General features: G+C 39.3%; 3 protein-coding genes across 6 annotated transcripts in view; 2 read left to right on the forward strand and 1 right to left on the reverse strand.

Annotated features, from left to right (window-relative positions):
• Positions 1–22: 22 nt before the first annotated feature.
• On the reverse strand, positions 23–6,629 carry srpra (SRP receptor subunit alpha). The gene is made up of 15 exons (XM_031743600.2): positions 6,504–6,629; positions 6,246–6,383; positions 5,852–5,935; positions 5,569–5,732; positions 4,457–4,617; positions 4,205–4,367; positions 3,793–3,943; positions 3,559–3,677; positions 3,355–3,467; positions 3,189–3,275; positions 2,584–2,756; positions 2,276–2,489; positions 1,915–2,078; positions 1,475–1,573; positions 23–1,312 (listed from the first exon to the last, which is right to left on the reverse strand). Exons 2-15 carry the CDS (start codon positions 6,366–6,368, stop codon positions 1,184–1,186), a joined length of 1,944 nt encoding a protein of 647 aa, XP_031599460.1. The 5' UTR covers positions 6,369–6,383; positions 6,504–6,629; the 3' UTR covers positions 23–1,183.
• A 4,370-nt stretch (positions 6,630–10,999) lies between these two features.
• LOC116323300 (toll-interleukin 1 receptor (TIR) domain containing adaptor protein) lies at positions 11,000–13,460 on the forward strand. Its single transcript, XM_031743603.2, has 3 exons — positions 11,000–11,155; positions 11,346–11,966; positions 12,520–13,460. Exons 1-3 carry the CDS (start codon positions 11,149–11,151, stop codon positions 12,765–12,767), a joined length of 876 nt encoding a protein of 291 aa, XP_031599463.1. The 5' UTR covers positions 11,000–11,148; the 3' UTR covers positions 12,768–13,460.
• A 5,217-nt stretch (positions 13,461–18,677) lies between these two features.
• st3gal4 (ST3 beta-galactoside alpha-2,3-sialyltransferase 4) overlaps positions 18,678–26,102 on the forward strand; it is a 31,857-nt gene continuing 24,432 nt past the window's right edge. For 3 of the 4 annotated variants that reach the window (XM_031743605.2, XM_031743606.2, XM_031743607.2), the window contains exon 1: positions 18,678–18,988. The gene's annotated coding sequence lies outside the window, so the exon portion shown is untranslated. The remainder of the gene's footprint in view (positions 18,989–26,102) is intronic. The other variant, XM_039622295.1, reaches the window with a different exon arrangement.

A 26,102-nucleotide genomic window follows, 5' to 3' on the forward strand; every position in this document is an offset into this window, starting at 1 on the left:
GTACAACAAGCGCCACTTTACAGGCTGTCATAGCATATAGCAGCTTTATTTAGAAACGTTTACATTCTCATAAATTATCTCAAATTTTCTTTATAGTTCTCATATTGCACTACCACATTTTAAAGGGGGGCAGAAATTTTTAAAACTTTAATTTTCTCTTAAAAATGATGAATGAATCAGAAGGGGAAATAAGTCAAAGGGCCACAGAACTTTAATTGACCACTTAGAAGTGTAGTCTGACATCTATGGACACCTATAAGACCAAGAAAAACCTAAACTTACAAATGGATTTCTGCTTTTCATCCACTATAAACTGGGGAATCAAAGTTTTCATGTTGTAATGGCAATGAATTAACTGTGTGTTATATATAGGCGAGGAGCTCTGGGAGATGACTTTTATATCATAACTGTTAATTTGTTCAAGAAATCTTGATGCACTGCCCTGTCGACCTTGATTTTTCTACGCCGTGATTTTCTTCTTGTTGAACACGAAAAACATCTAACCTGATAAGTGCTGGTATTCACACACACCCTTTTGTAAATCATAAACTGTCTTCCCCACTAGACTAGCGGGGCTGCTTCTTCTGAACTGCAAAGCCATGAAATTAGTGGGTAAGTATCCACATTATTGAAGTGTTAACTGAGAAGATAAGAGAAGGACAGGCACTGTGGTCACTAAACTTTCCTCAGGCACAGGCAGCTGCTGAAATGTCACATCCAGCAAACACTCACTACCCGACCTCATTTAAATGAAAGAAATCTGACTGACAATGCCAGATAGGGAGCTTTTTTTCTTTTCCAAGCCTTTACTGTGTAAACCAGTAAACCGAACACAGCCTAGGTCCAGTCAGCAAATATGTCATTTGAATGAGACTTCACCATTTCGGAACACAAGCTGAACTGAGGTACTTTCTAAATTTGGCCCAAAAGTTTAAAAATAATACAAAGGGAGGCTCCTCTGGCTTTGATGTAACATGTTCTGTCTTTTCAAGTGCACACTTGTCCTTTTACTGGAAGAATAAAATCCTGTGTGAGACATTTAGTTCATTCATTTGATTCAAAAAGCAGAGGACGCAGGGCAGCAGCATGGAAACGTGGGCTATAGCGGGGCTGGAACATCTTGTGGCAGCGTGGCAAAGGCTTCTCTGCAATGATGAATAAACCAGGAGAACATGCGGCCAACTTAAGCCTTCATCAGGGCGCTGACCACGGCACGGGCGTTGAGGCTGCGCAGGTCATTGTAGGTCTGCCCTGTGCCCACAAACACAATAGGCTGGCCTGTGATGTAAGTCATGGAGATGGCAGCGCCAACCTGTATAGAAGGAAAGATGACGAATGAGAACTATCAGCTTTCCAATGCAAATTATTCACAAGCCAGAAAGCAGCTGCAAACTAATTACCAAACTGCATTCAAATATTCTCTAAATCACAGAAATGAGATGGCACCGATGGTAAAGTATTCACAATAAAATACCTTGTCATCAATAGTGTCAAACTTGGTGAGAACAATTCCATCAATGAGGCGAGGCTTGTCAGACATGGAGTGGTCTGCCAGAGCCTGATTGAACTTCACCTATGGACAAGAAACAAAAGCAGAGTTGTTCAGGTACAAACTGCTGAGGAAAGAGTTAACATGTAAATCTCCAACCTAATGCTGTCTAGAGGCAGGGGTGTAACAAAACAGCAACTTAATGCAACAGCACTGCCCTCTGCTGGACAGTTGAATACATAGAATTTGTTTTAACCTAACAAAGTTCTTCTTTAGTAGTGTTAGAGACCGACTTAAAGCTCTAACAGCAGATCACATGACTCATACAGATATGAACTAAATGTTTTATTACTTCAAATTGAAAATGAACTAATTATTTCCTTTTATATGTACAAAAAATATTTGAACTTTCTCAGTGATCTTACCAGCTGATCAACTGCCTCATTGCCCACCAGAGCCTCCCCAACAAACAGCACTAGGTCAGGCATGTTGACTGCTATAAGCTTGGCCAGCGCTGTCATTAGGGGGGCGTTGTCCTGCATACGCCCAGCAGTGTCCACCAGCACCACATCAAAGGCCTGGTTGCGGGCTACAGGGACCAAAAGTGGAAAGGTGAACAAGTGATGCTGAAATGGATGCAATGCTAATATTAAAAGTGCTACATCCCTTCTTTACAGCTGAGGTACAACACACTGTGCTGTGTGGCATCAACCAGCAACCACTTACTAATGCCAAATCCTGTCAGTTACCAACACAGTAGATTTGGGTTTTTGTTTTTTTTTTTACCATAGGCAATGGCCTCCATAGCAATTCCAGCAGCATCCTTCCCATAACCCTTCTCATAAAGCTGGACTACAGGCCGTCCACCGTGCTTCTCGGGGGGATGCAGAGAGTTCAGGCGGCGCTGGTGAATACGGAGTTGCTCCACGGCACCAGCACGAAATGTGTCACAGGCTGCGATCAGCACAGTGAAACCATTCTCTATCAGCCAGAAGGAGATCTAGACCAAGGCAGGGGAAAGTTTACCTTTACAACGAGACAGTAAATTACTCAAATTACCAATGAGTAGAAAAATGTCAAACATGTCAATTCACCTTTGCCAGGTTGGTGGACTTTCCCACTCCATTGACACCACAAAATGTGATGACAAAAGGCCTTCGCTGGCTCTGTGCTTCCATGACATCTCTCAGAATATCCACTCTTCGCTTGGGTTGCAGTATCTGCACCAGTGAGTCTTGCAGGGCCTGCTTTACTGTTGAGGCCACAGCTGCACACACACAAAAGGCGTTACCCATATGTGCTAGTCTGCACAACATCATTTACAGACGCAGTGTATTTAATATAATGACATCATAAAGTAACATCACAATTCATAATTAGGATGAATAAAAGAAATGAATAAGTTGGAACTGGCAGTTAAGGCCAAGTATGTGAATCAAGTCAAGGGGGTCGTACTCTTACAGCATTTATATCATCAGAGTTATTTTTTTAACAAGAAGAGTTGCAGTTAATTGACTTTACTTATCAGTTCGAGAGGCTTTGACATACACTTCATGTTTAAAATGCATTACTGTAATTTTAATACTCTTCCCAGCATGCAGACTGGTGCACTCAGAGGAAGAGGGAACATAAACATGATCCTCAAACCATACTATAAATTAAAAATCAATACTTTGTTATGTATATAATGTGTACTTACTGGTGAATGTGCCCATGACTTTGCCCTCCAGTTTTTTGGCTACAGAGTCACACAGCTGGGAGGCAATGTCGGCTGCTACATTCTTTGCTGTGTGATCAGAAAGGAGGACAGTGAATACCAGACAACTAATACCAGACAATCATCCGTTCCGCAGGTGACTTCATACCGATCAGGTGGTCCTTCATCTTCTCCAACACTGGTTCCATATCCTCCCGGGTCAAACTCTTAGAGCCCACGAGGCCCTTCAGCATCCCAAACAAACCTCCACCCTTTTTGGAGCTGAAAACGAAAGAAAGAAATACACAACCTATAGTTTAGACAACATTAAAAATATTATTCCTCCTGATACTCTAAAACTAATATTTCGTACCTTGGCTTGCTTGTTTCTCTGACGACCACTTCCTCATCCTCTTCCTCCATCTCCTCTTCGTCACTGGACTCGTATTCCACAGACAGCAAGTCTCCCTTCATGGAGGCTGGTTGCATTTCCTGAAACACAAACGAGGAACTAAGTATGTGGCAACTCGCCTTTTATTTTAATCACATTAATCTAACTGCAGATCTCTTAGGGTTTTAGATGGTTAGATTAAAGACCACTAAATACCGGATCAAATTGTGCTTCCAGGTTCTGTTCAGCACCATTTGGAGAACCATTTCCATTCTTGTCGCTGTAGTCCAGATCCCTGGTGCTGATGCCTCCCGTGTTCCAAACACGATTTTGTTTCCCCTTTGGCTTCTGAGGCTTTGGCGACTTACTGTGAGAACGAGATCAGAATGAAAAATGAGTGTCTCAACATGCTTTACACACGAGAAGGAAAGAAAATAATCAATTATTATCATCAAACCATGGCTCTAACACAACACAGCAGACAGTCACACACACACACACACACACACACACACAGAAGTAACACTTAATATAAGTTTTTAGGAAAAGAAAAATCAATGTGTGTCTTTAAAACACACATTGTTCTTGGCCTGCTCTCTCTTTTAAATGGAAGTATCAGCTGCTTTACCTGGGTTTTTCAGAAGCTCCTGGCCTGTGCTTACGGAAGAATTCCTCTCTGTTCTTTTGCAAGATCTCCTCTGCAGTCAAGCTCTGGTTACCATTCTCCACCATCTTCTGGCCAGAGGGTGAGGCCTTGTCTTGATCCCCTTTGGCAGGCTGAGCTGCAGGAGCTGGAAAGGATTAGAGTCAACTGAGTCTGAAATCATGTTACCCTTATCCATTTAGATTTTGCTTTTTATAACCAGAAGTAACCACTTACCCTCCTTTTTGGCATTTTTATTCTTCTTGCCACCCTGTTCCTTGCCTTTGTCCCCACCCTTTGTCTCAATCATTGACTTCACAGTTTTTTGAGATTTCCCAGATTGCTCAAAGGTCCGCATGCCGGCAGGGCCTCGAGCTTTACTGCTCTCCTCCGCCACACTTTTGGTAAACAATTAATATATGTCAACATAGGGAAGAACAAAAAGAAACTCTGTCAGGGAGGCAGCCTTCACTTTTTCTAAGCTAATAAAACAAACATACAACAAAACCATTAAATCTCACAGCTTGTTGATCATATTTCTTATGTGGCATGTGAAACGAATATTTAAAAACATATTTTGACCATTATCAAGATAGACTTGATTTATTTCGATTGCTGCTAAAATAAAATTGAATTGTTGTGTTCAAATTTTATGTTCTCGAACATAAAGCAAAGGAACTCAAATATTTATAAGGAATGGAAAGACAGAGCGCCAGTTGGACCGACAGATGCAGCCTCAGCAGTAACGCGGGGAGTCACAGAAAACAAACAAAAAAAACAGGGAAGTATGCAAACGTCCGAGGGGACCCTCATGTTAACCATCTGATGATGAAATCTGTATCAGCGGGACCCAAGCGAACCCTAGCAGACTTGTGGAAAGTATAATCCCTGCCTATAGGGTGAAAAAGAGTGACAAGCTGTGACATGTGCAGGGGTCTCTCAGGAGTCTCAGCTGCTGTTGCTCCTGCATGTTAAAAGGAGCCAGTTGAGATGATTCAGGCATCTGGTTAGGATGCCTCCTGGGCACCTCCCTTTAGTGGTTTTCTAGGCATGGGAGGAGACTCTAAGGTAGACTCAGAACCCACTGGAGAGATTTTATATCTTTTGCAATCGCCCAAGAAGAACTGAAAAATGTGGCTGGGAAGAATAACCTCTGGAATACCCTACTTAGCCTGCTGCCACCATGATCTGAATTTGGATAACCGGAAGACAATGAATGAATTGGCTTTAAATTACTAATAACATCATTTGCACATAAAACCAATACACATTTTCCATTCCTACCTACAGATATAGGCACCAAACAATACACCTATTGTCTTTATTTGGAAATTACTTTGTTTCTTTACCTGAGAAGCATCTTGAAGTCATTCTCAAACTCAAAGCTGTTGTTGAGCAGCTTTAAAGCTCCCTTCTGCTCCAGCTCATTCTTATAGCGATCCCTAAAGCGAAGCTGGACGTCATTTATGAACTTGTCCACATATGTCAGCGTCAGGATCTTTTGAAAACCCACCTAGAGATGCACAGGTGAAACAAGAAAAAGGCAATGATCATAAACACATGTAAAACACAAACACATATCCTCAGTTGATTTTTTTTTTAATTCATTCAATGCTTATATGAACGACTTACCACAAAAATCAACTCAAACTCGTTGTCGAGCTTGTATTTAAGACTCAAGCCCCCATGACTAAACGAACTGTTCCCACTTCGCTCCTGTAAAAAAAATAAAAAACATCAATACCATGTAAACGGAGCTAAACACACATTTTGCTACTGCAGCTATTGTTGTGTGTGTTTTCAACCACCTAAATTACGTCACTGTAGCACAGGAAATATTGAACTTATATATGAATGACAGTGGTATGGGGGGGTGCACAGCCCAGAAGAAGCTTATTTAGTTGATCGCTACGCCATAAGCTAACGCTAGCATTAGCTACCCGTTAGTGCTAGCATTAGCTGGACCCTTGTTACAGAGAGCTGGATAAAAAGACAACAACCACAAGCAGCTAGCCGTGAGGCTCACCTGAAGGATCACCGAGCGGATCAAAGCGTTGACCGGCCCCGTGAAGGATTCAGTGACACCGGCTCCCTGAAAACACCACAACACTATCCCCCCTTTGCTGAAGATGGTGAAGAAGTCTAGCATCTTCTCAGCACGTACCTGGATTAAACAAAAACGCAGACAGACATGTGGATAAAAGTGAAAGAGGGCCCTGGGATTAAAAAATACACAGTGTCGTTTTAACGGCTCCTGCCTGCTATTCAGAACACGAACTCTTACCGGATAATACTTAAACTGTTAATAAATGCCCCACGAGTGAAACCCACTACCAGTGAAAAAACTGTTTTAGACACGTCAGAGGCACGATCAGGAAGTGATGTTGACTTCCGGCATTTTTTTTTTTACTGAGTTTTGCGTTTGCGCAGTTGTCATTTGAATGAACCGGTAGTGTTTTCGTGTGTACTTCACCAGTAGAAATGCCAGTATTTTTACCTGTTACCTGTAAAAATAACATGTGTTGGTCCTGTCTCTTTAGGTCAACTTCTGTTGTTTAAAGGCTATAAAAATAAATAAATAAATACATTAATGAATAAATAAATTAATACATAAATAAATTCATTATTTTTATTAAATAATAATAATAATAAAACTGGCAGGTATATTTTTTCATTCCCAAAATATAATTTATTTAAAGCAATTAAGTGGGTTATATACTAAACTTAGAGGTTACAAACAACATAACGTGTTGTGCTAGTATCGATCCCAAACCAACAGCACTGGTATAATACCAGTATGTATTTTGGGGGGTGTTCGCTGGAGCCAGTATAAGCAAGACAGAGTACATGTGTGAATGAGAATTAGGCTAGTGTAACTGTGTAGCTGCAATGAGTAGAGGTACTGAAGGCAGATAATGGATTGCATTTATATAGTGCTTTTCTAGGCACCCAAAGCGCTTTACAATTCCACTATTCATTCACACACTGGTGGAGGCAAGCTACAGTTGTAGCCACAGCTGCCCTGGGGCAGACTAACAGAAGCGAGGCGGCCATATCGCACCAGCCAACACCAGTAGGCAGTAGGACACAACGACCAGGACAGAGAGAGCAGGGGGATCGAACCGGCAACCTTCCAGTTACAGATGAGCTTCCCAATCCCCTGAGCTACGGTCGCCCCCCATCAATCATTAAAGTAACATTAGATCAGTGCTGTGGCTGCAACGAGCTTTATAATGACTTTAAGTCTGTTTAAGATGAGTTCTAATGCCTGGGGTCAACCATCCAAAACAACAGACAGTGCATAAGAGAGGTCAAGAAAAGTGCAGGAAAGGTGGAGTGGGTGGAGACGAGTGTCAGTGGAGATTTGTGGCAAGAGGATATCAGCAAGCGTGAAAGTAAAGGTTTGTAAAATGGAAGTGAGACCTGCTATGATGTATGGTTTGGAGATAGGGGCACTGACAAAAAGTTGGTGTTAAGACTTTCATTGGGCGTGACCAGGATGGACAGGATTAGAAATGAGTTCATCAGAGGGACAGCTCAGGCTGGAAGCTTTGGAGACAAGGTGAGAAAAGCTAGGCTGAGGCAGTTTGGACATATACAGAGATAGTGGAGGTAAGAGAGCTGCCAGGCAGGAGGAAAATAACAAGACCACAAAGTTTCATGGATGTAACAGAGTAGGAGTATGTTGAAATGGAGGCATTTAGAAAATGTAATAAAACAAACAAACACATAAACATATATATATATATATATATATATATATATATATATATATATATATATATATATATATATATATATATATATATATATATATACAACAGTTATTTATGGATGTTAATGGTACAGACCATCTAAAGTATTCCTCTTTCAGTCATTCATATTCCTCTTGCATATGAAAAAAAGGTGAGGCAGATGAACCAACCTGCCAGAGTTTCAATATAAGGTACTGCCTAAAGAGAAATTTCAGGTAAATAATTGTGTTATTTGATAGCAATAATATTGGCCTAAGACAGGGCAATTAAAATCTAAGCTAATCTAAGTCCAATTAAGGAAAATGTCCTCAAATCAAGGTCCAGAAGTATTATTATTATATAATATATATATAAAGCAACACATAATAATGTATATATTTGAAGTATAGTATATATGTATATATAAAAGAAAAAATATTCATTTAAATAATACTTTCAACTATGTTGATTATTTCACCATGGACTCGAGGATTCTGTAATAATAGAATAATAGTAAAACTGTATAATTTTCTTTTATATAAATGAAATAAATGAATGAATGAGCTTTTGACAAATTTGTCATAAAAAATGTTTAATTTAAAAAGGGAACGAGAAGTTTTGATTTCTCCTTTTTTTTCTTTATCCTCAATTACATCAGGAAATTTTAAGAACAGCTTTTTCCTACCGCTTTTCTCGCTCTGTTGCTTTCACTTTCCGGACTTCTGCGTTTCATCTCCTTGTGGACTTCTCTGTTTGCACACACGCACGGTTCGCAGGGTTGCACTGAAGGAACTAACTGATTGGCTGAGTAACTTTGCTGATTTTCACATTAGCTCTGACCTCAACCAGATTTAAACAAAAATTAACTCAGGTGGAGCTATTATTGGTATCTACCATCAAAGAAAAAAAATGAAAATGATTCCTAGAACACTGTGGATCTAGACTGCTAACAGACCAATGGACAGAACCGATCACAAATTCCATTCCCACTAACCAAGCCAAAGCAACTATTTTGTTGACTAAAACTCTGAAAGATCAATACATGTGTAATGATAAGTTACTTTACTCTTTAAAATATTTGTTCTTTTTTTTATTGGCTAGCTATTACCATATTTGCTCAGTTACTTTAAATAATTAGAGAATTCACATTCTAAGACTTGAAAGAACCCAAACATGCAAATATCATATAAGCAGAAGCAGTGGCGGTCCTAGCCTTTTTGGCGCCCTGGGCGAACACTCCCTCTGGTGCCTTAGTTCACAGATTCACTTTGTCTAGGGTTTATTTCTGGGATTTTGCACAACCCAGGATTCAAATCATGAATACTTAATGGGCTTGGATTTACAACATCATGAATAAAATGTGCTCTATTTGGAAGCAGCTGCTCCCCTCCCCTTTCGACAGGTTGTGTGTGAGACTTTAAATCATCAAACTGTAAATTATAAATTTTAAATTGTTATTGATCCCTTTACCCCGAGTCCTAAAGTGTATATTTATTTTCTTACTCTTCTTATATATATTGTTTGTTTACTTGCACTGCTGTAACTGGAGCCTCGTCCTCTCGTCTCTCTATATACTGGACTGTATGTAGCGGAGATGACAATAAAGTTTACTTTGACTTCAGCAGCGAGCAGGCGCACCGAGGGCTCTCGCGCTCACTTTTCGCATATAGAATTTTGAAAAAACATCGGTGCAAATTATAAGTCTGTATCATAATGTCTCGTGTTTGTTGGTTTGTTTTTATTTTGTTTTATTTTGCGAGTTGGTTATTAGATGCTGCTCCAGCCAGCGAGTGAATCCCCGCCGCCCGCCCTCCCTCCTCCCTGTGCCGCAAGCAGCAGGCGCACCTCACTAACGGAGGGCGCCCTTACTCCCAGCAAGTGGGCGATAGAAAACCGATCGGTTGCTATGCCATTCCCAATATGGCATCATGTCGGGGCAGCATGAATACGAGTAAATTTTTTTTTTTTGCCGATGCCCGTGATGCCGCCCCCCACCACGATGCCGCCCCGGGCAACCGTCCGTGTTGCCCGTATCAAAAACCGCTACTGGGCAGAAGGAAAACCAGTATCAAACTTTTATCAGCTGTAAAATGAAAACACCTTGAATGATAACTTTGGTGGAGATTCAACCTGAAGAATACCATTACGTAATGGATAAGATAGCAGCTCTGTGACACCTCATGCCTCTGAGGGCCAGAAAAGTACATGGTATCATTTTGCATCTGTTGCTATGTGGGCTGATGCACGAAACCCGCCCACTTCTGGTACACTCATATGGACCCTGTTGCTCTGTGATACTGCATCAATGGGAAAGATTTGGCAAGGACACAAAGGGGCGAACAGCTGCAAGTAACAAACTTCACAAAATTTAAATACATCAAATCTGCACTGTCTTCATACATGTTTGACTTTTCAATATTTTGACACTGTAGAGTAAATAGAGTTGAGATTTATATACCAGCTGCTGATATTTGGAGAATTCTCTTACACATTTTCTTTTTTTTTTCTTTTTTGCATTTACTGTAATTTTAATAGACCAATTACATGTTGAAATGTGGGACAAGCCCAAAAGAGGGATCCGCCCACCACAGTTAACATAGTATATGATTTTTAAATAAATAAATAAAGTGAGGGGGACTTTGAGGCTTACTGTAACCCCAAACTTCCTCTTGTTTAAATATATGACAGTGGTTTTATTAACTTCCTTCATGGAGAAGCTGGAAATGCAAACCATAGTAAGACATTACAGAAATAGATTTGTGGACACGGTTAGGCCTATTAACATTTCCCACCTTGTCTTCAGACTTCCCACTTCATTTAGTCCTTTATGAGATCAGGTTTTTTCTATCAAACTGTTTAAAAAAGCAAAATCTTTTTGACAAATGTCAGTTTACAGCATAACTGAATAAGGTGCTCAGTGAAGTCTGACAGTTTTTGCATTTGAAATTTGACTGCACATGCTGAGACGTCCGTTTCAGCAGTCCCTAACTTCCTCATTTTATGGTGAGATCAGTGACTTTCTCTTTTGCTGCTGTTGTGTCAGCTAGCTGTTCGGCTACAGCCTCGGGTTGCGATGTTTTTAAAGAGTGGAGAAATTGATTTTTAGAAGCTCCCACTGATTGAATTCAACACTAAATATCTATTTACCAGAAGTACTTTGGATACGATTTGAACAAACATGATGACCTCAGCAACATGCAGGGTAAGTGAAAAGTTCTGGTCCCTTCTTTCAGTGTAAATCTGATCTGAATCTTTTTGAAAATTCGTTTGTGCATGTGTGACAAACATATCTGCTGTTATTTACACTATTTTCCATAAGTTGTGTGGACTGTCAGGAAATCTTTATACTTAAAAAAAACAAATCGACCTTAAAATCTTTTCATTTCCTTTAGGTTGGTTCCAGAAACTCTTGAAATCAAGAGGATCTTTATCAAAGCAACACAATAAAGAAGCCACAAAGGGTTTAGTTACTTCTGTTAGCGGTGTATTAACATCATCCTCGTCTACATTACCATCGTGCTCTTCATCGCCGCTGTCATCATCACCAGAGGGAACCCCCTCGAAACCACAGCAGCTGCCTACTGTTCTCAGTTCTGAGTTGAGATGGAAAAGAAAGTATGACATATTTGTTTGTCACAGCAGTGCCCAAAGTGACATTGAAGAGGCCACACGCCTGGTCTCCTTTCTCGAGGATTCGACCCGCAGCCTCAGGTGCTTTCTGTGGCAGAGGGACGCCTGTCCAGGAGGTGCAGTTTGCACAGAGTTTTGTCAGGCAGTGGAGAACAGCCACTTACGAGCTCTTCTTATCACTCCTAACTTTGTTCAGGATGACTGGTGTAATTATATGATGCACCAGGTACTGACAGAGGGACCCATGTCCAATAGGATGATTCCTCTGCTTCACAGCCTGTCCCACTCTCAGTACCCTAAGGAGCTGAAGTTCTACTACTACATTGACCTGAGCAGGAACCCCGTCCAAGCCTATACGCTTGTCAACAGGACGGTACTCCAGTGTAAGTAATGGGAAGAGAGTGATATGAACACAATTGGTGAACATGAGCTGAGAATGGTAATGCCAAGTTTAAACCGATATTTGTTTAAATCATTTGGGAATCATAGACTGATTTAACCCATCACAAATAAAAGTGATGTGCTGTGAAAAACTCATCCTGATTCTCATACTTAAATGTTTCAGATCATCAAACAAATTTTAATATTAGATAAAGATAATCCAGGTAAACATAAAATACAATTCTTAAGTGATTCTGTCATTTATCAAAGGTACAGCGATGAACTTTTCTAGGTTATTATTTAGAACAAAATGTTGTCCTCATAAATATATATTGATTAGCGTTTGATTACAGCTTCTAAAAGATTGATGGGTTTTCATAAACTTCAAATGAATTCATTAAAAATACACAGGAGCGCCATCATGTTTGTTTTCCCCAACACTTGTAAATCTTCTTATATAACCAACTAGCAAAAAAAAAAACTAGGTCATGTGCAATGAATCAGTTCTCTGGGTGAGATAATGTCTTTAAAAATATTCCTTTGTTCTTTCTTCAGACCTGGAGGACCTGGCTAAAAAAGAGATGACGCATAATTTCCAAATGAGTGGCTCTAGCAGCGGATTAGATGGAGCAGACAGCTCACAAGAAGACAAGCTGATATCCCAGCACAGCCCTGCTGGGACCGCTATTCCACTGGAAGTGATGCAAAAGAGCCATAAACACTTTAGTGACATTTCCTGTGATCAGCAGCAGCAGCAATTAAAGAATATGACGCAGGAAGGGAGGAACTTAGCTACTCACTGACCTCCGTTTTAGTGATCTTTTTATTACAACGTGCAGTTATTGCTTATTAACACTGCATATGTGGCAGAACGATCAGCATGGAAATTCAGTTTTCCTTTCACAGCTTGTGAACTATATTGTGAGTGGACAAGATATTTAAATGTATACATTAAAGAAGTCTGTGTTTGTAGTCTCAGCTTTGTAATGAGAGGAGATTGTCTTTTCCACTAGGTGGTGTATTCTGCTGCAAATTCCTACACTAGAGAGTACCAGTGAGGAAACATGAATGGGTCATATCGTGAGGTCTGTGTGTATGAGTGTGGGTTGTGTATGAGAAAGGGAAATACCCACCCATTACAAACTGCTGACAGTGGTATGACATTTGAACTGGGCCTCAAGTAATAACACAGGGAATGTAATTCCTTTTCAGAAAAAAACCCCACACTTCTTTCTTCATTTTAAATTAAATATTTCTTTAGACTTATCATCTTTTGCTTTTAGTATTTCTGTCAACCTACCAACCATTGTTTCTTGTTTGGAGTTTAGGGAGCCACATCATGTTTTATTAGAAGGACTTTATGACTAAATTGCAGTGCATGGGTTTATTTGAACATGTGTTGTCCAGACTGTATCTTCCTGACACTTGGACAGTGTCCATCAGCACTTGGTCTGGTCCAAATATAACTAATGAATAAATAGTTGAAACAAAGTACAATCAAGTTGAAAATTTGGTTTGAACTCCTGTCGTCCTTCCAAGGGAGCTTTCACTTCTCCACAGCAGACTTTGCTATTCATCAAGCATAGTAACAAACAACAGGTTTCAGATAGTTGACATTAAGTTTAGTCCACTCATTGTGAGTATCAAGTATTCACAGTATCAAGTGGAGGACAGTGTTCGTGATATGTTTTTTTTTTAAAGCAGACAGGGTTTATATTCCCTTTACAAGGAATGGTTTGCACTGGAGAAGTACCACGTGTTCTGTTTTTTTTATTAAACACTATATCATCCTCACTCTTTCCCAACCCCCTAAACAACAGCAGACTTTTAGCGCTGCAAACAGAGATCCCTTATAATCGGCTCTTTTGTGCCAAACCAACATTGCAACATACAAATTGAGACTAATCTCTAAAAGGAACAGATGTTGTATGAAGCCTTTGTTGTTACCAAATTCTTGAGCATGCGTACGGACACACACACACATTCAGACGTAGTTATGTGAATGACTGTTAACGTCAGACAAAACACGTGTCACATTTCACATAAGTAATGTAAAAAGCAAGCTAAACTAACGAACCGTGGCCCTATAAATGCTCTGATCATGATCAATAATGAATGTCAGCAAATTGCAGAATGTAAGCTGAATTCTGTTTTCTCATGCTGTGCTCTGCTGTGCCGTGTTTGCTAACGTTAAGGCACAGCATTGTTGGACTTGGACATGAACTCTCAATCAATGTGAGAATGTAATCAAGCTGTTTATCAGAGAGGAAGTATAGTTTTAGGACACTCTAGCCTAACATTAGGTGCCATAATCTTAGCTTATAACCAGGTGTTGCTGTTTAGCTGCTTCATTGTCAGGATTCCAGATGTCTAATCTTCTGACACTAAGTAATTGTGACAATATTCTGAATATATAAGCATTTTTATGTATTCTTTTGTGCGTAATAGCCCTGACTTTGGTTCAGGTGATAGGGCTTGAAGTGAGTAGTATATTTATGAGTACAGTATTTTTTTTTTAATTAAATAAACTAAAATAATGACTGACTGTGCCTTTAAAAGCTTTTAAAAGAAAAATGTCCTGTAGCTCAGGAGGCAGAGCAGATAATCTACTAATTGGTTGGTGGTTTGATCCCTACCTGCTGCTGTTTACATGGCAAATATCCTTGGGCAAGATAATAACCCTAAGTTGCTCTGTGATGCATCCCTCGGGGTATGAATGTGTGTGAATGTTAGATAGCAAGCAGTTCTGCATAGAACTAGTACTTGTATAACTGGCTGTGAATAGGTGAATAAGGCATGTTGTTTATAAAGGGCCTTGCTTCAGGAGAGTATAAATGTTCTATATAACAATCAGTGTTATCTGCCAAAAATATAAATGGTTTCCTTTGTTTATAAAGACAAAACATGATTTGATTAGATTGACATGTGACACTGCAGGGCAGTGGTTCATACTGTTGCCTCACAGACATGGGTACCCTGTGTTCTAATCCACTAGACCTATTTTAGGATCTCTAAAATTGGAGAGCTTAAAATAGGATCATATTTGCCTGTGTGTTCTTATTGGGAGTGTGCATGGTTTCACTGTGCCTTTGTCAGTTCATAGGTGTTAATGTGAGTGGAAATGCTGATCTGTGTAAAGGATGTACCCCACCCTTTTAATCATTAGAGCTGTGATAGACTCAAGATGTCATATCCTTGACCCCAAATTGACCTTGAATTGTTGGGTAAGTGGAAGGAAACGTTTTTGGTTTTTGATGACTAATACTGGTAAATGACTAAATGCTCCTCCACCTGTCTAAAGACTAAAACTGAAAACAGTGATTTGTGGTTTGGTGTGGAAAAGCCCCCAAAACATGCAAGTTGTGTGTCATCATCCCACAAATTTCAACACCAAGCAAGAAATAAAGGAGAGCACAGAGTTTAGGTCTCTGAATAGCAAGCTGTGTGTTTTAGATCACTAGATCTATCGGTGGGAGAGCATTGAGCTTTAAGTCCACATGGTGGTCTGTACAGTATGCGTTGGCACCAATCTGGACCTTTCTACCTGTGATGAGTGAGTTCAGCTGGCTGTGCTACAGTGATGAAGCAGCTGAGTTACATAAAGGAGAGGAGGATATAGATAAACATTTTCATGGATTCAATGTAACTGGTGTGAGAATCACTTACAGCACAGTAGCTTTATAGACAAAATAAAAGATGGAAGTCTTTCGTTCCTTCCCACTGTCAAAATGCTTGCTCAAAGTGGGGGATATCTGATTGTTGGGGTTTACTGTGGGGTTTTTACCCTAAAATATACAGCGTTTTGAGGCAACTGTTGTTGTGATTTGACGCTATATAAAAAACTGAATTGAATTAAAGTCAAATACACATAAAATGAACACTGTAATTCATTAACTTATCTGCCACTGTGTTTTTCCTTTTTAATTGTTTTATTTTTTTACCAGCAGCATTATGTTTAAAACATGAATGTTTTTAATGTTTTATACCCCTCACATTGTTTTATTGCACTTTTATACTTTTATACCGAACTTTTGGCTCATTTCTGTGTTTATGATTTTACTATACCCTTTCCCAAATGTGAGACAATAAAGAAAGAAAAGGCTTAAATAAAATTCAAAAGTCTAATACAGGATCCCGTTTGTTAGTGTGTTCTTATTGGGGAAATAATTCTGACATCCACTTAAGAAAGATTGCACAGCATCTATCTTAGGCATGATTAATAACGCTCTTAATTTGATAATGGAACTGGATGAATAAGCTCGTAAAGGAGCGACGCTTCCATTTACAGAACCCCAACATTGCCCTTCATCCAGAGCCAGGAAACATGTAATCTCAAAGTTTACATTTGCGCAAAACATGTTAGTTGCCAAGAGATATAGAAGACGTTTAGACTGTAGTTTCTCAAATCTACATAATTAAAGATCTGTGTTTTAAAAAACATACAAACAAAATAAGGCATTATCAGTTTTCTAAGGAAAAACTGGTATAAACCAACTAGAAACCAAACAGAAGCTCTGATCTTTTCTTTTTTATGTTTTAGTCTGTTACTTATAGCAGACTACACCATGCTGTCACTTACAAATCTAAAAATAGGCCTCTTTAAATGTTGGTATCTCTGGGAGAAATGAGAAGACAAGTTCATCAGGTAGTGCCCTTCAACACCAGCTCTATCAATTTTACCCCACAGGTGGAATCAACCTGTATAGGATATATGAGGCCATCTCAACTTTTGTTGGTGAGAGTGAGAATCAAGTGTTCTACTATTCGAACAAAACAATTTCAAAAGATAGTGCCTGCCATTATATTATGTAATATTTCCCAGTATTTGCTTGATATCTCTTTCACAGAAACAACAGATATATAGCATCAGATCTTTGACTCATCTAAGTCATGTCTAGCTGATATAAGAATTTTTGTTACTAATTAACTAATTTCCAGATGTTGTTTTGAGAAGAAGAAGGGCAGAAGAGAGGACCTTGCACCATAAGAAATGTTATTTGTCTTCCCAACGGAGTAACCTCCCCTGGAAACTCAGTGTTTGGGTGTGTCTTTTGTCGCTACTAAACAACTTCCTAGGAATGCATTGTACATGGGATAGGTTATTTCAAATCCATGATCACATCATCAGTGACTGGAAAATCATTCTCCTTGAATGATTACCATTATGAACTGGTAGCTTGTGCAAGTACAGTTTCACTTGAAATTGTGTTTCATATCACAAAGTAGTAAACAGTGTCTCACAAAAAGTCCATTTATAACTATGTGCAGTGTGCGTCAGCGTAGAAGCTTCAAAATATTGAATTGAATCACTGTACATTCATGCATCCGTGGTATTTGGATGTGTCCGAAACTGCCTGGATCAAAGTTCATTATTAATGAACTGCAAAGGCAGCCAAGACGCAAAACTTTCCATTGACACGCTTCTGCTTGTGTTAAAAAAAAGAAAGAAATGCTTCTGTGCCACGACGCTTATTAAAAGCAGAAGTGTAGGCTTAAGGACAAAGCTTGACACTGACGGGTGTTTCTTGCTGTGAAAGTAAAGACGGGAAAAGTGAACTGAAATTTGAATTTGGTCAGAATGCACTATTATCTCGCGTGACTGAGAGCAACATGCTAAATATCCTAAAATAGCTATTAATATCACAACAGATATGTATAGTAGATAGAGGAAAACTGGCATCTTTGCAATCAGTCAACCCCAGGGTTCTCTTCAGCACGGCATCCAGGCTGGCAAAGAATCAGAGTCCTGCTGAGCCAAGTATTTTTAACTAGTAATGACTTCAGTAATCTACAAATAAGATTTTAACCATTAGAAAATTATTCACAGCTGTTCCACAGACAACTTTGATAAAACTTTTTCACCCTTTTCAATGTTTCTGAGTTTACTTCAATAATTTCTTCCGCTGTGTCTTTTAAACTCCATTCCTAAAAGACTGCTCAAAGGATTAGTGCCATTAATTAATTATTGAGTTTTAAATATGATCAATTTAAAGTGCTGTGAAAAAAAGATACTTCAACTCTCAGTTTGAATGTGGGAAACAGACACTCTCTTTACTTGTAAGGTAAGGCTTTGATGGGGTTCATTGTTAGGGCTGGATTTGGTGAACCTGAACCATCCTTTAGTTACAAAGGTTTCGTCTGGTGGGAAATTCCCATGATGCCCTGAGTGCTTCTTCTTCAGTAATTTCCTTTCACTTTCTGTGTGCTTATACATCATTAATGCAATTAATCATTATACATAATTAAATATTGACTCTTCCTGAGCCAGTTGTGTTGTTGGAGGTTTTTTCCTATTAAGAGGGAGCTCTTCCTCCCCACTGTCGCCAAATGCTTGTATATTGTAGGGTCCTTACAATATCAAATGCCTTGCGGCAACTGTTGTTGTTGTGATTTTTTTTTTGGGGGCAGTTCAGAATGCATTTCCTGTATCAGCTGCATTTAGAGTTTGGTTTTTTTTTTTTTTTTTTTAAATCACAGCCAGCTGCAAAGCCTTTCCAGATGTTGCTCCCTCTGGAATAAAAGTCCAGTTTGAGGCGGATTTACGAGGCATAAGTCAAATGATCGTGATGAGCTGTAAATTTTGAACGGGGCACTTTGAAGACTCCTACTTGCTGCTGCGCCCGCACACAAGATTTTACTTGCCCGGTTTTTGCAGTCAGTAAACCCTCCTTAGCGACCAGTGCGCGTACCCCACATTGCGCATGCGTTTCTGCACCGGGGGGGTGAAAGGGTGAAGGGGTGTCCGCTGTTAAAGGCGCTATGTTAACCGCTATGTCAGAAACGAGTTCATAACAGGGAGGAGAGGTAAACTCCGTGGTTTTGCGCGTCCGGTGGAGCGTTGCATCGTCACAGCAGATAAGCGTTAACGCCCTCATAGGTTCTGTCGGCGTGTCTTAGCGGTAGGCTGAGGGGTTTGTTGTTTTCTCATGCATGGAATGCCACCAAAAGCAACGTGAACTTGGTTGCAGTTCTGAACAGGGTCGCTCTCCGCCGATTTAATCCCATCTGTCCGACAGCGCTGCTGGTAAGTGAGGGCATTTAAGCCCCCCTTTTGGGCAAGCGAGCTATGTGTATGTGTATGTGTGTGAGTTTTGTGAGGCTTAAAAATACCCCAGACCTATTGGAGCTGAGTTATTATGGATCACAAGATTGAATTTGGCTGGCACGAGTCCACTCTGTGTGATGCTGTCCTTTTAGTGCTGGCAGCGGATGTAGACAGGAAACCGTTTAGTGCATGAGAATGACATGTCTCACTGAAATAACTCAGCCGAAGACAGCTGTTGTATTCCCTGCAATCAGTCACATTGAATCTAACTTGAAGTGGAATTTAAGTCTGGTATAGAAAGAGCCAAGATTCTTGGTGGAAAAAAACAAAAGCAGGCAGCGACAGACATACTTTTGGTTAGAGCTGATAAATTCAGATCCGGGCACCATGGAGGAGATCGACGTCTCCTGATTATCTGCCTCCCTGTTTCAGCTTGTTTTAGACGTGTAGCTTCCCAGTAACATTACAGCTATGCAAAGTTTCAAAGTAAAGTCCCAGTGTTTGTTTTTGCTTTTCTGTTTCACTCAGTGATGACTCGTAATCTTTTTCCAGCAAATGCCTGTTTTGTCCTTTGTGGCGTTTACTCTGGTCACAGTCAACAAACGTACTTTTGTGGTCATCATTGTGATCAAAGTCCTATTGACTTATTTTTGGGGGTTGCTGACGTGAAGGGGCCGCTTGTGGATTTTGGATTAGTAGCAAACATATTGGTTAAAATGCTGCACTGTTAAAAAATAAATCCCAAAAAACCAGTAATATTCCGGCAGCTGGGGCGCCAAAATAATACCAGAAAATAACAGAAAATAACTTTCTCATGAAAATACGGTTATTTTCAGTAATGACAATACAGTTTGTTGCCCTAATTTTACATGGGATTTTGCCTTTTTCAAGTGCTTTTAAACATTAAATTAGGAACATATTAATGTGATTAAACAATGAAATTACCTATAAACAAGGTCAATGAATGCGGCAATATGAATAATGTACAGAAATATACAGTTAACAGTTGGTTTAAATAACAATAATGGATTGGATGTATATAGCGCTTTTCAAGACCCTCAAAGCGCTTTACTATTCATTCACTCTCACATTCACACACTGGTGGAGGCAAGCTTGTAGCCACAGCTGCTCTGGGGCAGACTAACAGAAGCGAGGCGGCCATATCGCGCCATCGGCCCCTCTGGCCAACACTATTAGGTGGTAGGTGAAGTATCTTGGCCAAGGACACAACGACCGAGACTGTCCGAGCCGGGGCTCGAACCGGCAACCTTAAGACGAACTGCCAACTCTTGAGCCACGATCGCCCTAAGCATTTGATGTGAAAAAAGTTTATAAGAATCATTTTATATATTTTTCCATAGTATTACATTTGAATTTGACAGTTCAATCTTTCAAATAACGGACAAATATTTATGAAATTATGATACATTTGTGAATGTATTTTAACAATCTAAATATGCATATGTACAGAGCACAAATTCTCCTGAAATCTTAACATTAGTATATCAGTCTGCATCAGAGTTGCACATCTCTACTTTGACGACAGCCTCTCAGTGAATGACATCCTTGTTCCCACCTGGTGTGGTCCAAGACAGACAATGTCATGTCGTAAAAGTTAATGCATAAAACTTGCAATAGGAAATGTAAATGACTGCACCTTTTTATGAAAGGTGTTTTTGGAGATGTATCTGTATTCATCCTCTTTAATCTTTGCCATAATGACCTTGGAGTCAAATATTTGACTGCATTCAAACAGGTGACTGATAAGGTTTTTTATGCACTTATATGGGATTTTACAAACTAAATTCCGTTGGAGCTTGCGTCATGTTCAGCTACCCACTGTGGCAGCCTCCCGTCACTAAGGCAGCAGGTGAGAGTAGCTTTAAATGGATTACTGATCCATTCCTGTTACACTTCCCTTTTCCATTTTTTTCCTGTTCAGTTACCTTGGTAGTTTAGGCATGGCTGAATTTTAGATTGGCTGCAACAGCTTCTGAAAGAGTATGTAGGATTAGATGGGAATGGAAAATGTATTTAAAAAGCATATTTTATTATATGCAAACAAAGTGCTGTGTCCTTGATGTCCTGTGTTTAGTCTCATTCATGGCAGCGGCTTCATTAGAAACATGTTTTTAGTTTTTGAGATCAGATTTAATGGAGATGAATGACATTATGTATGTGGCAACTTGAAGCTAATCATTAAACACATGATATGGTCTCTGCAGTACTGACTCATTTCTGCTTGAATCAGTTAGCCGGGCTCGAAAAATATTATAAGCGCACATCTGCCTTCAAAACATTGATGTCAGGCAAACCTAATCATTCTCTGACTCTGCAAGCCCACTGGAGAGCTCGAGGAGGTTTTCACAGATTTTATTTAATTTTTTTATTCATGAGAGAAGAAACATAAAGCTGAGATGGAGCTGGGAAAAGCCTATGTAGGCAGTGCCCACTGGACTTTGGTTAATTGCACGTAAGACATGTCACTGTTAAAAAAGCAGTACTAGAGATAATAGAGGAGAAGAACGCTCGCGGCACACTTGTTTGTCTTTGTTTAAAAAAAAAAAGTTGCCTCTTTATTCCAGTGGTTGTAGGAGAAACGACAGATTAAATACCTCATTAATTACAGCATATCTTGGTTCACTTTCAGATCGAATATTTTCCGTTTACTCCTCAACACTCAGATTAAGTCTCCCACGTTATCCTTCCAAACACTGTACACTATCCCAGGGTCAACACACGAAAAACGTAAACAAATGAGACATGCATTTAGAGCTTATGAAATTTTGTAAGTCGTTCTTATGCAAGTCTAAATGAAGGCCTAATTTTACGCAACTGCTCCCATTTGTCTCATCTGGTATCTCTTTACCTTCTTGATGCAATTAAATTTGTTGTTTGTGTACAACACTTAGTAGCCATGTCACCATGGAAATACTTTTTTTTTATTGTATACGTGCAGAAGAGTACAGCATGCAGATGCCTTCTTGCCTGTTCTTCACACGGTGGAGATAATATGTGTAAATAATTGCCTGCAGATGTCAAACTGTGTAGTGAATTGGGAGACTGGAAGGTCAATGAAGCTGGAAATGGACAGCTGCTGCCAGAAATAAAAGTTGAACAAATTTTATCTTTTAATAAAACAATAAAGACCTAATTCATTTCCAAAAGCACACACACACACACACACACACACACACACACACACACACACACACACACACACACACACACGGTGTTTACAGCATATCGATTACTCTAATTTTAAGCATAAAAACACACATCATAACTCACAATTGTTTTTTTCTGTCTGAGAAAGTTAGGAAGACTTTGTTGTGGTTTTTGTATAATTACAATTCGATTTCTCGGTGTGAGCCAACATGCAGCCTTGAAGAAGTTCCTGTTATGGAGGTACTTCCTCATGTTCCAAGGCTACAGCACACTGACAAACAGAGGACAACACCAAAGTATTTACTTCAAATATCTGAATGCTTTACTTCCAACATTCCTTTGTGCCATTGCTGTTAAAGCAACAGATCGAAACGGAAAACTTTAGAGGTCTTTTGAATAGGGATGGGTATCGAAACCCGGTTCTTGTTGAGAACCGGTTCCTGTTTCAATTGTTTCACTGTTTCAATTCCTTGGAATTGTTTGCCATTTTTGCAAACGATTCCTTTATCGATTCCAGTCGCCCAGAAAGACGTCGCCACGTAGCGGAGCATCATTTACCTGGCAGGAAACACGGCGCCTAAGCGGCTCAAACGCTCAAAAGTTTGGTTATACTTTACGAGAACGGATGACAATGGGGCAACTTGCAATACTTGCAAAGTAGATGTTTCATTTAAAGGAGGAAACACTACGAATATGCAAAAGCATTTGCTCACAAAACACCTGATAACCTTAAATGAATGTCGCGTTTTTAATTCCGCTCCGGACTTGTGAATCTCAACCCAGCAGCAGCGGTAACGTTTGCACGTCCTCTCCCGTTAATGCGGCAGGTAAATAATCAACTAACAGTGCATATTATGTTAGCGCGATCTGCCTTTTTATAAAACCTGCCATTACTGTGCGCTGCATTTAGGTGACCATGATGAGAGAGAGAGACAGTCTGGCTGGCTCAGATGCTGGCAGTTCTCGCTGCAGTCTACCGGTAGCGTCTCCTTTCAGGCCAGGATAGACGAATGTCACCGAGCAGTGACTAAGTTTGTGGTCAAAGGCTTGCACCCATTTGCCACAGCAGATGCCCCCGATTTTCGGTAAGTGAATGTGTTTAATTGTAGGCAGGGACATTACTGGATATTCTTGTGTAATTGCTACAGAATAATTTATGTTATACTTTGTTATTGCTACAGAAGAATATTTATTTTATTATTTTACATTTACAATTTTTTTTCCTGGGGACCCTGTGACACCCCATTGAAGAGCCATAGGCTGTGGATCTCTTAAGATCTCACTGTTGGGTTTGTAAGGCCATGTTACTCCTAAATTTCTATCTTGTTCAAAGAGAAGATATAAAACAAAGTTCTAAGCTAATCGACCTTAGTGTTCTCCTTTTTAAAAAAGAATCGATAAGAGAATCGATAAAGAATCGAATCGTTAAACAGAATCGAAAATGGAATCGGAATCGTGAAAATCTTATCAATACCCATCCCTACTTTTGAAACATGTTACCACTTGAAACAACTAGAAGAAAAATGTACTTATCCATTTTTTTTTGATTGTTGAGACACAGGATGGGTAGATCACAGCATGAACAAAAATCAATCATAAAGCCATTTAGGTTGCAACAGTTGAAGCTTACGTAATAAAACTGTGTACACTGAAAAAAAGGGATTGGCCAACTCTTGGATTTACGTAAACATCTTGCGTGTATTTAACACAAGTGCCTCATGCTTTAAAGTTAAGTGTAACTATATAGTGTAGAAACTACATGATATGCAGAGAGGCTAGATTAAATTGTTCATATCATGTTCGAGTGAAGTAAGTCAATAACTTTCAGTCTCGTACGCTTTGGATCGTGGTTTCAGGAAGGCATCCATCTCAGTCAAATCGAAGAAATTGGGTGGTTGTTACATTAAAAAAGTCTAACTTGTAATTTAAACACAATAATATCATGTTTCTATAAACGTAATTAAATCATGAAGGATCTGTATGAAATTCAACAACTTAATTTGTTCTTGTTGAGATGACCTGATACAATCTAGTAAGAGTGGTTAGTTGCTGAACTCATGAAATTCACAAGATCGCACGAGATGTCAAACTGCAGGAAAATCACTGGAGTTATAAGAGGCAGACAATTACACACACACCACGTGTATGCTATTGCTATTTATTGTGGTTTAACCTGTCAAGGACAAAAACGTAGAAAAAAATTCTGCATCAAGCCTTGAAATCATAGCTTTCCTGGTGGGATGCTGGTTAGTGCTGTTGCTCCACAGTAAGAAGATCCTGGGTTCAAATCCACAGTCTGGCTAGTTTGCACTGGTTTCTCTCTGGGTATTCTGGTTTCTTCCCACAGTTAAAAGTCATGCAGTTGTTAGAGTTAGGTTAATTGGTGATTCTAAATTACCTGTCAATGTAAGTGCAAATGGTTGTTTGTGATAGACTTATGAGTTGTCCAGGGTGTACCCTGCCTTGTAACCTATCACTTCAGGGTTATTTCCCAGCCCCCCTGCAACCAGGATAAAGATAGGAGGATGGTAGTTGTTGTACATCCATTCAATTTTTATGGTAACCAGGATCTAGACTTTGTTGAACATTACATAATATGAAGAGAACATGTAGTATTTAAGTGACCAAGTAGTATTGGGGTAAAAGTTATTGAATAGTGTTGAAATAAAATGACAAAATTGTGAAGGATTAAAATATTCCAAGAGCTCAACTTACTTCATCTAAACATGTTTCAATTGCGTTTTATGAACACAAAATGCACAGGTTTATTGAATATGAAAAAGTTGTGTTGATTGAACTCAATTGTTTAAGTTTCTGCCAAAGCAAAACATTTGTGTGCAACCGATGTCCACTATTGAATCAAGTAAATCCAACATGGCCTTTTTTTCAGTGTATATTCATTCTTTTAGAATTACAACCATTTACCCATTACACCAACTAGTTATTGTAACTATTTGAATTTCTTTTAGCTAACTTCCTAAACTGCTTATCCACATTTAGCTATGTCATGAATGCATGTATTCTCTATTTTTATTCATTTATTCATTTTTACATTTTTGGTAATTACTTCAACCAGCTGTTTTGTTAACTGTTGCTTCTATTTTAGCTTCTATTTTTTTCTGCAACCGTTTAGTCATTCCTTTTTATCCCATGCTTCAATATCTTTACCTAATTAAAAACCTTACTTGATATAAATTTGGCCACTTCCTCAGGGTGCACATCGTCACCATTTTCAGCTGCTGAATTTTATTTTTTATAGCTTCTGATTACTTTATTAGAGTGTCTGCACTGTTTGCGATTTCACGATCTGCTTTAAACTTGCTCGGAGAGGATCAGTGCAATCCAGCCTTCATGTAAAAGTTTATTACTAGTGATGAGACTGACTCCACAGTTTCCGAGTCAATAAACGAAAATTGCTACACCAACAAAACCATTGCTTCCTATAACTTAGTCATCCTCCCCCAATCTAAAAAAAAAAGAAAAAAGTGAACTGAACGGTCGCCATTTTGGACAGTGGAGGAAAACCTACACACCTGTAATGACTGCAACTGGACTTCCAGGGAATGATCTTGAAATAATACATGTTCTGTCCACTTAGACATCTCTGATGTTGTCTAAAATTAGCAAAATAACTCATGATAATGGGTAAAAAAAAAGGTTAAGGACAAAAAGAAAAAAAGACATTTCAAAAGGTTTCACTACAAAAATGAACAGGTCGTCTAAGTCAGCAGGTAGTCTGGATTCTTGCAGTGTCAGAGCTGAAGAAAAGAGAATCTGGACATTTGAGAAAAAACACTTCCAGGGATCAAAATCACCCTTCTTGTGACTGCCACATCACCACCTTGCCTCAGTTACTAAATTCCATGCACTGTTTCCCAGAAGGTGCCCTCCTCATGCAGGTGCCTCAAAAATCAACAAGAAAAAC

Source organism: Oreochromis aureus, linkage group 14, assembly GCF_013358895.1.
Source record: "Oreochromis aureus strain Israel breed Guangdong linkage group 14, ZZ_aureus, whole genome shotgun sequence".
NCBI classification, from domain to species: Eukaryota; Metazoa; Chordata; class Actinopteri; order Cichliformes; family Cichlidae; genus Oreochromis; species Oreochromis aureus.

Bases quoted from the DNA above. Each gene is read 5' to 3' on its own strand.
- srpra (XM_031743600.2), bottom strand. From the start codon at position 6,368: ATGCTAGACTTCTTCACCATCTTCAGCAAAGGGGGGATAGTGTTGTGG. The intron at 4,368-4,456 runs GTAAGTGGTTAC...AATCCTTTCCAG, and splicing joins TAAAAATGCCAAAAAGGAGG to CTCCTGCAGCTCAGCCTGCC. The intron at 3,678-3,792 runs GTATTTAGTGGT...TTTGTGTTTCAG, and splicing joins TGGAAGCACAATTTGATCCG to GAAATGCAACCAGCCTCCAT.
- LOC116323300 (XM_031743603.2), top strand. The intron at 11,967-12,519 runs GTAAGTAATGGG...TTCTTTCTTCAG, and splicing joins CAACAGGACGGTACTCCAGT to ACCTGGAGGACCTGGCTAAA.